At 38.5% G+C, this 13,546-nt stretch overlaps 1 protein-coding gene across 4 annotated transcripts in view; it reads left to right on the top strand.

The window, feature by feature from the left end:
• Window positions 1-1,654: 1,654 nt before the first annotated feature.
• Window positions 1,655-13,546, top strand: part of DHX35 (DEAH-box helicase 35) — a 37,115-nt gene continuing 25,223 nt past the window's right edge. For all 4 annotated transcript variants that reach the window (XM_034413935.3, XM_034413934.3, XM_034413933.3 and 1 more), the window contains exons 1-4: window positions 1,655-1,789; window positions 9,232-9,365; window positions 9,902-9,994; window positions 12,906-12,983. In XM_034413935.3, coding sequence (XP_034269826.1) covers window positions 1,693-1,789; window positions 9,232-9,365; window positions 9,902-9,994; window positions 12,906-12,983 — 402 coding nt within the window. In that variant the 5' untranslated portion in view covers window positions 1,655-1,692. The remainder of the gene's footprint in view (window positions 1,790-9,231; window positions 9,366-9,901; window positions 9,995-12,905; window positions 12,984-13,546) is intronic.

Raw genomic sequence — 13,546 nt, 5'->3', positions numbered from 1 at the left:
ATCAAATATGAGACATTGTTTTAAATAGTTTGCTTACTACCTTTAATATGTTTGTATTAAATCAAAACAATCGAAATATGTTTCTTCCTCTGATAATAGTGCATTTATATAAAACTGAAAATGATGAATCTCTACATCTGGATAGGGAGAAGAGAATGCATCTCCCTTTAGGTACTATTTAAGACTTGTCTCTACTTATATTACATATATTTATGTAATATTTTTAATATGCTGCTTATCTGATACTACAAAATAGTTTACAAAAGATAAACACAAAATAAGGGTAAAATACTATAGGAGTGATAAAACATAAAGAAAAAAAGTTTAGTTTTTTAGTTTTTAGTTAATATGAGATATATTTTAATAACTATTTTTTTCCTCCTCCATCACTTTGGATTATTTACTTAGCATCTGAAATATTCCACTACTGGAAAATTTTTCTACACATCAGAAACCAGATTAGTTGGAAAAGCTCTTGAAATATTCATGTGAATTGATGGTAAAAGGGTGACCATAGATTTATTAAGGCAAGGAATTTTCCTAGTGGATATTGTTTCCTCTAATTTCAATTATTGAGGGTTTGTAAATTACTGTGCTTCTCAAAGTATTTTCAATCACACAAGAATATTTTTAATCACAGGAATTTACTGGGTGAGTTTGAGATACTCACTATCTCCATCCAGCCTATCTCACAGGGTTCTTGTGGGAAAAATAGAAATTGGTACATATGGTGCCTTAATACCTGAATGGAAAGTGGGACAGAAATCCAATCAATAAATAAATCCCTCTAATAAGTCTCCAGCAGGAACCAACCACCTGAAATAATCATCTCTATGCTACCAAGATAATTCATGAAGGATTATAATCAAAGAACAATGGGTATATGCACTTAGTTGTCAGAGTCATATGTCCTCAAATGAGGTTTTGTTTTAGATGTAGTGGGACTGAAATTCCTAGAATTCCCAGCAACCATGATTCTCTGGCCCAGCTCATCTGGAATATGTCACATTGAGCAAGGTAATATAATACATCTAGATACAGAGTATTAGTGGAATCTGAAACAAAATTTTGCAATGGGGAATGCTGTTACCAGCTATGCCTACTCTTTTACCCAATGGAACCGTAATATTTTAATATATATAAGAAGCAAAGCTGGCTGGGGAATTCTGGGAGTTGAAGTCCTCCCGGCTTAAAGTTGCCAAAGTTGAAGATCCCTGATCTAAGGGGATAATTTTTTTAATGTCAAGAATGTTAATGTCACATTATGTTCCAAAACTTTTGTATCCAGCTATTTTTTTTGAAAAGGTGTGGTTATATTGGACCTGCGATGTTGGTGAGAGAAATGAGTTTCAGATTTAATTCCGAAATAAGAGCATGTGGAATTCTGGGAGTTGAAATCCACACATCTTAAAAGTTGCCAAGGTTGAAAAAGAAGGTCATGGCAAGCCGCGTCTGCGTTTCTGCCGAAGCCTCTACCCTCATCTAAAATATCCCAAAGGCTGGCCTCTCGGGGACGCAAGACGACAGAGATCCTGAAATCAACGCAGCTCTCGAAAGACACCTGCGTCCCCCCCCCCCCCGGCTGAAACTCTGCCCTTGGGCGATAGATTGGAGGAGAGGCAGCCGCTTCATATATGCGAGGGAAAGAAGCCATGGTAACCACCAGCCAATCCCCAAACGCCTCCCGATCACATGATCCTTGCAATGGCGAGAGGCTCCGTTCTTTTCATTTTGACCTTTCACCCCAAGATGGCGGCGCCCGTGGGTCCGATGAAGTTTTGGAAACCGGGTAAGCCTTGAATTTCTTGGAAGGGACCGGAATATAAATGCCACGGGAGGGAATAAGAAGCGGAAGGGTGGAAGGTTGCTTTTCTCTAGTTTTGGGGTGGAAACGTGTTTCAGTTTGCGAAAGGACGCCGGCGGGATAGGCGGTAGGGAATGTAACGATGCTTTATTTTGGAGGACGGACTCGCGACTTTTGTGACTCATTAAATAATATTATAATAAAAAATAAAATAAAATAGGTGGCCGGTCACAAATTAACAAGGCTAGAAGAAAAGTTATTCTGCACCTGCTCGAATCATCATCATATTTAACCTTTGAACGTGCGGTTCCATTGACTTAGAGGCTTGTGAATTCTGAACGGAGAAAATTGTGCTTCTCTTTCTTGGCGGTCGTCCTGCTCCCCCCCACCTCCCATGCCATGTAATGCTTTGGAGTGAATCTATTTACCTCGACAGGTGCCGTTAAATAAATGCACCGGATTGAGATTAAGCTGCTATAAAATTCTACTCATAAATTCGCTTAGTGAAGATTCTTTTTCGGTCATGGGGTTTATCACCAGTCTTAATTCTAGTTGTAGAATATTCAAAATTAACACACCCATAAGTACAGCCTTCTTCTCTTGCGCCACTGAACCTCCTTAGAGGCAAACCGCACAAATATTTACATTTAAAATATATTGAAGGAGATGTACTAGTCTCGTCCCATGAATTTTTAAAAAAAGGAATTTACCTATTTTAATAGGCAATGCATGCTGACTAGTACAATTGCAAAATAAATATGCTTTTGTTGGGTACAAAGCAGTAATAACCTGAAATGATTTTAAGATAACTCTCATCTGAACTGAAAGGATATGATTTTAAATTTTTAAGGGGCATTGTGGAATTGAGGAAAAGCTTCCACCCCACTAAAAAGTAGTAAGGTAAAAATCCTCAGTGGTGGAATTAGATGCTGTTCTTGCTAGCTCATTATATGTAAATGCAATGGCAATCAAATGCTGTGATAACAGGATCTTCTGCAGTGCTAAGCAATTTACATGGTAGCTTTTATCTATTTGCATTTTGTGATTTTTTCTGGCGTGAAGGATAATTAGAAGACAGTTTTCCAATGCTGAAAATTTTATAGAGCTATTAATATTTAAATTAAATTACTGCTTGCTTTTAGACATGGAGCCTTATATAATTATTTGTGTATGTATACAGATTGTTTCTGGTATTTGTTTGCAGTTACAAAAGAGTATGTGGAATTTAGAGAACTTTGCCTGCACTTTAATGCCACAAAAACTGACATCATAGCTTTTAATATTCTGTATATATATATCCTTGTTGAATTATTACTGCCATTGTGTTCAATGGAACACATTTCTTAATCTGTAGTCATTCACACCTTTGGGTTCTAAGGAAGATTTATTTTTTGAGTACTTTTCACTGATTAATATAATAGCGACTTCTTTCTGAGATTATTAATAATTTATATTTCAGTGAAAAAAATAATTTGCCCATGAACTGATCTCTTTTGATTTCTAGAAAAACATAAACACAGTGGTCCTTCTACTGTATATCCAGATTTTAACAGTAGTATTTGTAGCCTTTTTAACAATGATTTTGAATAGATTCCAAAGTTTGATACATTTTCTTCTAGGAAAAATCTATAACAACTTGATAATTCTGTATTGTTCTACATACAACCTAACTTTTCCTCACATTTCCATTAACCCATTTTATCCCTGCATCCTTTAAAGTTATTGAAGGGTAGAGGAAAAAAAACCCCTGATGGCCGCCAATTTGTAATATGATCTTTGAAGCTAAATGTTTTTGAATAATTCTATGAATATTTACTTGCAAGAAAGTTCTATTTAATTTAATATACAATTTTTAAATAACTACTTATCAAATGACTGTTATATACAATTAGTGGTCAGTTTTGATGGCTGCTATTTAGTATGACCATGATAGTTATATGCACTTTGTTTTTTATATGTAGATAGTAAATCATATACAAAAAATCAAAATTTAGAAGCAGGTTACAAATTTTTGAAGTACAAATAAAATAAAGTGAAGATTGTCGAAGAGAAAACACATGACTACATAGCTCTCTTCTCAATGTTTTTAAAGTTAGATTTATTCCAGTTCTTTCATCTACTTAGTGATGATCATAAACCCCAATACCCCTAATGTCCACAATAGTTTATTGGTAAAATTCTTTAGAGCCAGGTCAACACAACACACAATGGATAATTTAGAAATTCCCCCAAGGTGAAACATTCCTTATTTAATCATGTGTTTGTTGAATAAACTCATATTTAAAACATAGTTAATGTAACCCCTATAGTATCGGGTTTACATAACATATAGAGCAAAACCAACTAATTTTTTTGGCATAGTGCAATGTATAAATTAAGTTCTTTTCTGTGCTGCATAATTTTGAAAACAGCCATGACATGTTAAAGAAACTTTTCGAAATCTGTTACTTTGAGATGTGTTCAGACTGAAATAATATGGTTTTTGGGCAAGCTATTACATGAATTGATAGCAATGCATACACATTATGCAAATAAGAAAGCATTTATATGGTATAAATTGTAGCTAATGATAAATTTTGGCAAACCTGAATTTATAGCAGCTTTTTGAATTGCAACATGTGAAGATGTGCATATGCATGCTGCTTGATATTGCTGATAGTATCTTAAATTGTAATATGCTGTTTATGGTACGTGAGCCAATTTGAGGTACAGTCACCAGGCTAGCAACTCGGAGACCAGGAGTTCTAGGCCTGCCTTAAGCACCAAAACCAGCTAGATGAGTTTGGACTAGTTACTCTTTCTCAGCTGTAGGAAGAAGGCAAAGGCAAACCACTTCTAAAAATATTGCCAAGGAAAGTGCATGGACTTGTTCCTGAGTCAGCAGGAGTCAGGGTTGATTTGATGGATCATAAGAACAGCAATTAATTATGTAATCAAATTGGAATAATTTTTTTCCTCTTGTAAACTGAAGAGCCCACTGCAGCTTACATATACATGTGATCCTTGATTTACAACCATTCATTTAGTGACCGTTAAAAGTCATAATGGCACTGAAAAAACAGACATTTTGCACCATCCCCATGATCATGTGATCAAAAAACAAACTTTTGGCAACCGGTTCATATTTATGATGGTTGTCCCAGGCTCATATGATCACCTTGTGTGATTTTCTGACAAGCAAAATCCATGGGGAAGCCAGATTCACTTAACAACCATATTACTGACTTAACAACTGCACTTGATTCATTTAACTGTGTCAAGATAGGTTGTAAAACTGTTTTTACAAAATAATGGACTTCCATTACAAAACATTGTAAAACGGGGCAAAACTCACTTAACTGTCTTGTTTAGCAAGATAAATTTTGGGCTCAATTGTGACTGTAAATTGAAGACAACCTGTATTCATATTTTTTAACCTATTTGTATCTGTTGTATGATTTAACACATGCAATTGTCAGTTGCTGTGGGTGTACTTAGGTCAGTTGTTTGTTACAAGTGTTTGAATTCAAACACTTCTGAGTTCAGTGAGACAGGTTGCATAACCAATGTTCATTTCATATAGAAATAAGTCCTAAAGTAGAAATTTATTTTGAATAAATACTCATGTAATTACTGCTAATAGATCTATATTCAGGACAATTAATGTACAGTAAAAGTTTCATATTCAGAAATCATGATCAAAATCAACAAAATTATTTATTATGTATGTGTATCTAAAACACTGCAACTAAGGAATACAATTACAAGAATATAAAATAACTATCTAGTAAGATTATGCGGTTTTGAAAAGAGATCCCTTACATGCAGAAAACAGTACATTGCAATATACATTCACAATCACTTCACTCAAAGCATGCAGAGACAATCAGGAGCACCTTCCAAAGCAGCTGCCCGAGCCTTGAAAATGACATGGCTAATTCAGCAGAACAGAGAAAGTAGATTTATATGTATTCTTGGAAGTTGCAGTAATAAATAGCATAAAAATAAAACTAACACTGGGTGAAGGGAGGATAAAAATAGTTCCCTCAGCAATGGAGCCATCAGAACTTCAATCTCCTGGGAGCCCCAGACCTGGAAGCATAACCGGGTATTGAAGGACCTTAACAAAAAGTCAAAAAGGGCCATTCTAATTTTAGGGGAAATAATGTTCCTTAAGGCAGATGCCACAATAGAGGAAGGCCCATCTCTTAGGATTCATCAAACAGATCCCTAGCTGATGGTGCCCGTAGTATGCCTTTTCTGCAATAGGGCAAGTAATATAACTGGGCAGAGACAGCTTTTCAGATAATCCAGTCATGAATAGCTTTAAAGGTTAAAACCAGCACCAGCACCAGCACCTTAAATTGGACTCAAAAGCAAACTAGGAACCAAAACAGCCTATGAAGCAGAAATGTAATATGTGCTGCCCTAGAAGCATACAGTGGAGCAAAAAAGTATTTAGTCAGCCACCAATTGTGCAAGTTCTCCCACTTAAAAAGATGAGAGAGGCCTGTAATTGACATCATAGGTAGACCTCAAGTATGAGAGACAAAATGAGAAAACAAATCCAGACAATCACATTGTCTGATTTGGAAAGAATTTATTTGCAAATTATGGTGGAAAATAAGTATTTGGTCAATATCAAAAGGTCATCTCAATACTTTGTTATATATCCTTTGTTGGCAGTGACAGAGGTCAAACGTTTTCTGTAAGTCTTCACAAGGTTGGCACACACTGTTGCTGGTATGTTGGCCCATTCCTCCATGCAGATCTCCTCTAGAGCAGTGATGTTTTGGGGCTGTCACTGGGCAACACGGACTTTCAACTCCCTCCAAAGGTTTTCTATGGGGTTGAGATCTGGAGACTGGCTAGGCCACTCCAGGACCTTGAAATGCTTCTTACGAAGCCACTCCTTCGTTGCCCGGGCGGTGTGTTTGGGAACATTGTCATGCTGAAAGACCCAGCCACGTTTCATCTTCAATTTCCTTGCTGATGGAAGGAGGTTTGCACTCAAAATCTCACGATACATGGCCCCATTCATTCTTTCCTGTACACGGATCAGTCGTCCTGGTCCCTTTGCAGAGAAACAGCCCCAAAGCATGATGTTGCCACCCCCATGCTTCACAGTAGGTATGGTGTTCTTTGGATGCAACTCAGCATTCTCTCTCCTCCAAACATGACGCGTTGTGTTTCTACCAAACAGTTCTACTTTGGTTTCATCTGACCATATGACATTTTCCCAATCCTCTTCTGGATCATCCAAATGCTTTCTAGCAAACTTCAGATGGGCCCGGATATGTACTGGCTTAAGCAGGGGGACATGTCTGGCACTGCAGGATCTGAGTCCCTGGCGGCGTAGTGTGTTACTGATGGTAGCCTTTGTTACGTTGGTCCCAGCTCTCTGCAGGTCATTTATTAGGTCCCCCCGTGTGGTTCTGGGATTTTTGCTCACCGTTCTTGTGATCATTTTGACCCCACGGGGTGAGATCTTGCGTGACATCGAGGGAGATTATCAGTGGTTTTGTATGTCTTCCATTTCCTAATTATTGCTCCCACAGTTGATTTCTTCACACCAAGCTGCTTGCCTATTGCAGATTCAGTCTTCCCAGCCTGGTGCAGGTCTACCATTTTGTTTCTGGTGTCCTTCAACAGCTCTTTGGTCTTCACCATAGTGGGTGTTTGGAGTGTGACTGTTTGAGGTTGTGGACAGGTGTCTTTTATACTAATAACAAGTTCAAACAGGTGCCATTAATATAGGTAATGAGTGGAGGACAGAGGAGCCTCTTAAAGAAGAAGTTACAGGTCTGTGAAAGCCAGACATCTTGCTTGTTTGTAGGTGACCAAATACTTATTTTCCACCATAATTTGCAAATAAATTCTTTCCAAATCAGACAATGTGATTGTCTGGATTTGTTTTCTCATTTTGTCTCTCATACTTGAGGTCTACCTATGATGTCAATTACAGGCCTCTCTCATCTTTTTAAATGGGAGAACTTGCACAATTGGTGGCTGACTAAATACTTTTTTGCCCCACTGTACATAACTGCAGTGCAAGTGCGTTCTGTACCATCTAAGTTTCTGGTAGTGCAACCTCATTCAGCATGAAAGATGGTATGATCCTGGAATCAGTGGGTCCCCAAAATGAAAACTGTTCAGTTTTGCCAGGGTGCCCCATCCAGACTCTCACAACCTTCAGGAACTGGGGTGAGACATTTACCAGGGAGGGAAATATATAATTGAGTATCGTCAGTGATGACACCTCACTTCATGCAATGGATGAGCTCAGCCAGTAGCCTCATGTAGATTCTGGAAAGGAGAAGAGAAAGCACCAAACCCTGTGACACCCCACATTGTAGGGGCCAATGGTGAGATCTCTCTTTCCCAATCACAACCAACTTGAAATGACCTTGAATGAAGGAAGTGAACCAGTGCAAAAACATGCCATGTAAACTCCAACTCTCTGAGCTGATTCAAATGGTCAACAATATCGAAAGTCAGCAAGAGGTCATGTAGGGCAAGTATGGAGACACTATGTCCAATCTCACTCACAACAGAGGACATCCAAAAGCACAACCAGGACTTTGCCAGAAGCTTAAACTGTTTAGGTTTTTAAAATCCAGCATTTTAATTCCTCATAATCAAGGTATCTACGGTAGTATCATAGAAATGCATATATTTCAGTCTTCTACCAGTAATGGTAGCTCTTGTTTTAATTTCTGAACCATTATTAAAAAAAACCTGCCTTATACACAGTGAATTAGAAAATTCACCTTGGAGACAATTGAAAGATACAATATTTTTTGGAGTATAAGACACACCTTTTTACCCCCAAAAAGAGGGTGAAAATCTGAGTGCGTCTTATAGTCTGAATGTAGCCTGCACAGCCTCTGAAACCTGTTTGAGAGGCTGAAAAAAGCCTCTGAAACCTCTGTTTGAGAGGCTGAAAAAAGCCTCTGAAACCTCCGTTTGAAAGACTGAAAAATAGCCTCAGAAACGGAGGTTTCAGAGGCTGAAAAAAAAGCAAGGCGCAGAGCTCACAACCAACGAACCTGTTGTTAAAGTTCACCTCTGGGAACAGCTGATTGGGGGTATTCCGGGAGGCCAATCCACCCCCAATCAGCTTGTTTCTTATTTTCCTCCCCCAAAACTAAGGTCCGTCTTATACTCCGGTGCGTCTTATAGTCCGAAAAATATGGTATATAACTGAGGAACAGTCTGTCTTCTTCTGATATGGACATGACTGGTATGCCAGCAAGTTGTTTTTTTTTTTTTAAAAAATCTTTTAAAATACTAAACTGAAAAGCTCTGAATTTGCGAGGACTAATTCTCTCTTAAATGTACTATGTTAAATTACAAAGTAAAATTGTGAACAAAAACATTTCTTTACCTTTATATTTTTGTAAAAATTAACATCAGATTAATAATAATTTGTTTGCTTGGGTATGTAGGCACAGAAGGACCAGGTGTCAGCCTCTCAGAGGAAAGACAGAATGCTGCTGAAAGTTCAAGCGTTTCGGTCATCTATAATCCCTTTATTTCCCTTTCTATTGAGCAACAGAGGCAAAAGCTGCCTGTTTTTAAGGTATGAATTCCTTTTATTACTTTGAACTGCAGAATTGCGAGCATTGCCATTTAGGCATGCTCTACCTTCTCATATTTTAAACTGATTTTTGCAAAATAGAAAATGTATTTTTAACATATGTAGGTCACATTATGCTGTGACAGAATTATTTTTCCTATCTCAATGTATGGGAACACTGTGACAGCAATACAAGCCTGCTGCTATTCACTGCTGCTGTAAACATGAGTTGAATTGCAATTGAATGGATATAAGAATTCTGTGTTAGATTGTAACTTGTTTGGTAAAGATAATGTGCCTCTTTGTGTCATTGTGTTATATTATTTTATATATTTTATTGTTACTGTAGCCTTTTAAAGTAAATTATATATAGTACAAATAAATCTGTTTTATGGTTTGTTTAAGAGTATATGAGATAAAGCATTCTACCTAAATATTCCCATAGTGTCATCACAGAATGGATTGCATCCTTACCCCTTTATTGAAATTTCTTTTATGAAGTACTTTAATCCATGTCTGAATATCTATTTCTCTTCCAGCTTAGAAATCATATCCTCTATCTGGTAGAAAACTATCAGACATTAGTGATTGTTGGAGAAACAGGATGTGGGAAAAGCACTCAGATTCCCCAAGTGAGTACTAATAATCTGCATTTATTTGTTTATTAATGGAATACTTGACCTGGTAATCAATCATTTGCCATGGATGGATATGTCACTGTCTCTGCCCTTTAGTCTGTCCTATGCTCTTCTAGCATTGCTGGCCTATGCCCCCTGGCTGGCCCTGCTGCTCCTGCCATCCTTGCGACTTTGTGCTAGATAGGCTAGCTTTTTTTGCCTTGTGCTTACTGCCTTTGCTATTCTGTGCTTACTGGCCTTGCTCTCCTGCTGGCCTTTCTGTCCTGCACTCGCTGGCCATGCCACTGTTCACAAGAAGCGGGCACACAATTTGGACAAGGTACATGCAACGTGATTCATCTGCAGTGGATGGAATAAGATGGAGGAGGTCAGCAAGGGCCAGCAAAGCTCTCTTTGCCATTATAGGGCCAGTAAGCACAGGGTGGCAAGGCTGGTGGGATAACAGGGCACCAAGATGATGGCCTTGGCCTAGATGATGTAGTACAAGGTGGTTAAAAGGGCAGAAATGGGTAAGGGGGTAGGTCGGTAGGGGGAGTTGAAGACGAGACAGTCCTTTACCTTACCAAGGCTTGAGGTTGGGAGAGACCAAGCCAGGAGTGACTTGTATTGTGTTAGGTCCTTGTCTAACAAAAGGTTGGATTTGGTTAGCGAACCAAGTTTCTGTCACTAAGGAATGCGGTCATGTGAAATTTTACTCTATGACCACATTGCTTAGTGATGGAAATTCTGGCCCCAATGGCTGTCGTAATTCAAGGATGACTTGTAATGTCCTTTGATAATAAGCATATGTGTATCACTTACAATTGTTTTTTCCTGCTTGTTTGTCATAGCCTTCATAACCATGGCTAGTTTGTAATTCATGAATGCTGAGCAGAAGTCATTGAATTGGTAGGCCTACTGGAGTTAATTATTCTAAGTAATCGTATCTAATTCTCCAAATGGTCCAGTTGGATTAACTAGAACATGGATCTACCTTCTTTATTGGAGTTGAAGCCAGCTATTTGTAGCAGAGGAGCATATTCAAAAATATTCTTCACTTTCAAATTAACATTTGCAGATTTAACTCCATGGTTAATTAATTCATACTTTTTCTGGATAATTATTGATCTAATGAAAATATTTTACAATTTTCACATTAGCACTAATTCTTTGCTATTATATCTCACTATAAATAACTAATTTATGTCTAGAATTTGTTCTTGCTACTAAAGCGCACTCTAAGATAAGCTCTGTTCAAGACTTTCTGGAAAATGGGAACAGAAATGATTTGCTACTAGTTCCTTTTCTCTCTGTAACCATCAGTAACACCTTCCATAAAATTCCAGAAGAACCTTCAACTTTCTAGGACAGATTTTCAAAGAGCTGAAGAGAAAGACTATAAAAAATACCTTTCTTTCTTTAGCCTGCAGAAACGTTCCTCTAGATTAATTTTTTTGTTGGGACACATTCCATTTATAGAAACCAAAATATAGATCCAAACCCTTTCAAATGTATTAATCTGATAGCTAGTAACTGTCCAGCTTAGTTAATTGATAAAGTGAGAAAATGGATTATACATTTTTCTGATGTTTATTAAATATTTTCTTGATAATTTAAGAATTGTAATGCATTTTTCTGTGCTGGCTTCCTATAAGCAAAGTCAATGGGAAAGCTGACAGGGAAGGTCACAAGTTACTCCAATAAGTTATCCTATCCAGTGGTGAAATCCTACCGGTTCATACTGGTTCGGGTGAACTGGTAGTGATAAAATCTACTAGTTCAGCTAACTGGTAGTAAAAAAAAGCTGCTGGTTGGTCCGAACCCGTATTTCCGACGATCAGCTGTGCTGCACAATTTATATTCACTAGAAAGCAGGAAATCCTGCTTTCTAGCGAATCTAAATCACATGGCACAGCTGTTCCCCCCTCGCTGTTCTACTTACCTTCAAATGGCTCTTGTTTCCATGCGAAGCGCACATTTGATGCGCACTGCATGCGTGCGTGCATCTGCCGCACACCGTGCATGCGTGGGCAGAGAACTGGTGGCGACCGGTGGAGGATTTCACCACGGCTTCTATCCCAGGGGTGTCGAACTCAATTTCATTGATGACTGTATCAGGGTTGTGTTTGACCTCGGGGAGCCGGGATGGGTGTAGCCAGGAGGGGCATGGCCAGCTTGATGTCACTCGTGTGATCAAATGCTACTTTTGCTAGTAGTTTTGCATTCTGCCAGTGAAAACAGAGCTTGTAAGAGGTTCTGTTTTCAGCTGCAACGACCTCCTGCAGCCCTCTGCCAGCGAAAATGGAGCCCGGGGGCGCCTGGGGCGGCCCGAGCACTCTGCCAGTGAAAACGGAGCTCGGGAGGAGCCCTCTCCTTTTCTCTGTCTTTTGTCGAGCTCCATTTTCACTGGAAGAGGCACTGCAGGCTGGTCCTTTGCTGTTTCCAGGGCGGCCCTGCGGGCCTTGAGTTTGACACCCCTTATGTTTGAAGCATAAGGGAGCACTGCACCCTTGGCCATCCTGCACTTGTGCACAACCTGCGTTGGACTTTCCAGAACCTACCAGACTTCCAGATGGCACCTTTGCTCTCCTTACCTGGACTGCCACCACTTCATGCTTAATGACTCATGGATCTTGAAGTTACAGTGGCAGCCAGGACTGGCAGGAGGGTCGTCACTAAGTAATGTGATCACATGACATTACACTTTATGACTGCATTGCTTAATTATGGCAATCCCAATCGCTGTCGCAACTCAAGGACTACCTCTACATTGAATTAGATCTACAATTTTTTTTTTCCCAGTGAGAAAGTCTATTTGCAGGAAAACAGAAATGGAGGGAAAATGAGGAGGAATGAAAAGTAATTAAAAACCAAGATTAATATAAATTTATACATCAGTTCTAATGAATATTTTTTTCCATGACAGTATCTAACAGAAGCTGGTTGGACTGCTGAAGGCCGGATAGTGGGAGTAACACAACCTCGGAGAGTTGCTTGTATTTCAGTGAGTGGCCTGGATTCCAAATTCTGAGATTTCTCTCTATATTATTTTTACAGACTGTTAGATATTTTACTCAAATGTGTAAAGTCTGTCAAAAAGTATTTGCAAATACATTAAGCATTCTTGACATTTGTTAATATCTATGAGACACTAATAAAGGTACAAATACTTTCCACAGGTTTTCATTGAAATTTTTTGCAATAATATCTTAGAATGTATATTTTCTTTTATTTTTTTATTTGATGTGAGGGCAGTAATTTGCAGTTGGGACCTGTGCATATTAACAGCACACTCGGATGCTTTTCACAATTGAATAAAGGTTTTGTTAACAATTTCCTTGTCCTGGAAAAAAACCATCATGCCTTCATAATGTGGAGAAAAATAGACTTGATTATGTGCTTTGGCAAAGACCCATACGCTACAAGACAAAAAATTCTGAAGGAATGTTATGGGACAGGTAGAGCCACCTGGTGCCCATTGTTCTCTCTTACAATCTCTTCTGCTTATCCTGTATGCTGATCTGTTTCCCATTTCTCAGCACTTCCCCTGCCTCCTCTCAGTGACTG

This window comes from Pantherophis guttatus, chromosome 3 (genome assembly GCF_059756535.1).
Source record: "Pantherophis guttatus breed Tessera chromosome 3, ASM5975653v1, whole genome shotgun sequence".
Taxonomy (NCBI): domain Eukaryota; kingdom Metazoa; phylum Chordata; class Lepidosauria; order Squamata; family Colubridae; genus Pantherophis; species Pantherophis guttatus.
Note: the sequence above shows the minus strand (reverse complement) of the source record. Positions and strands in the feature narration are given on the sequence as shown.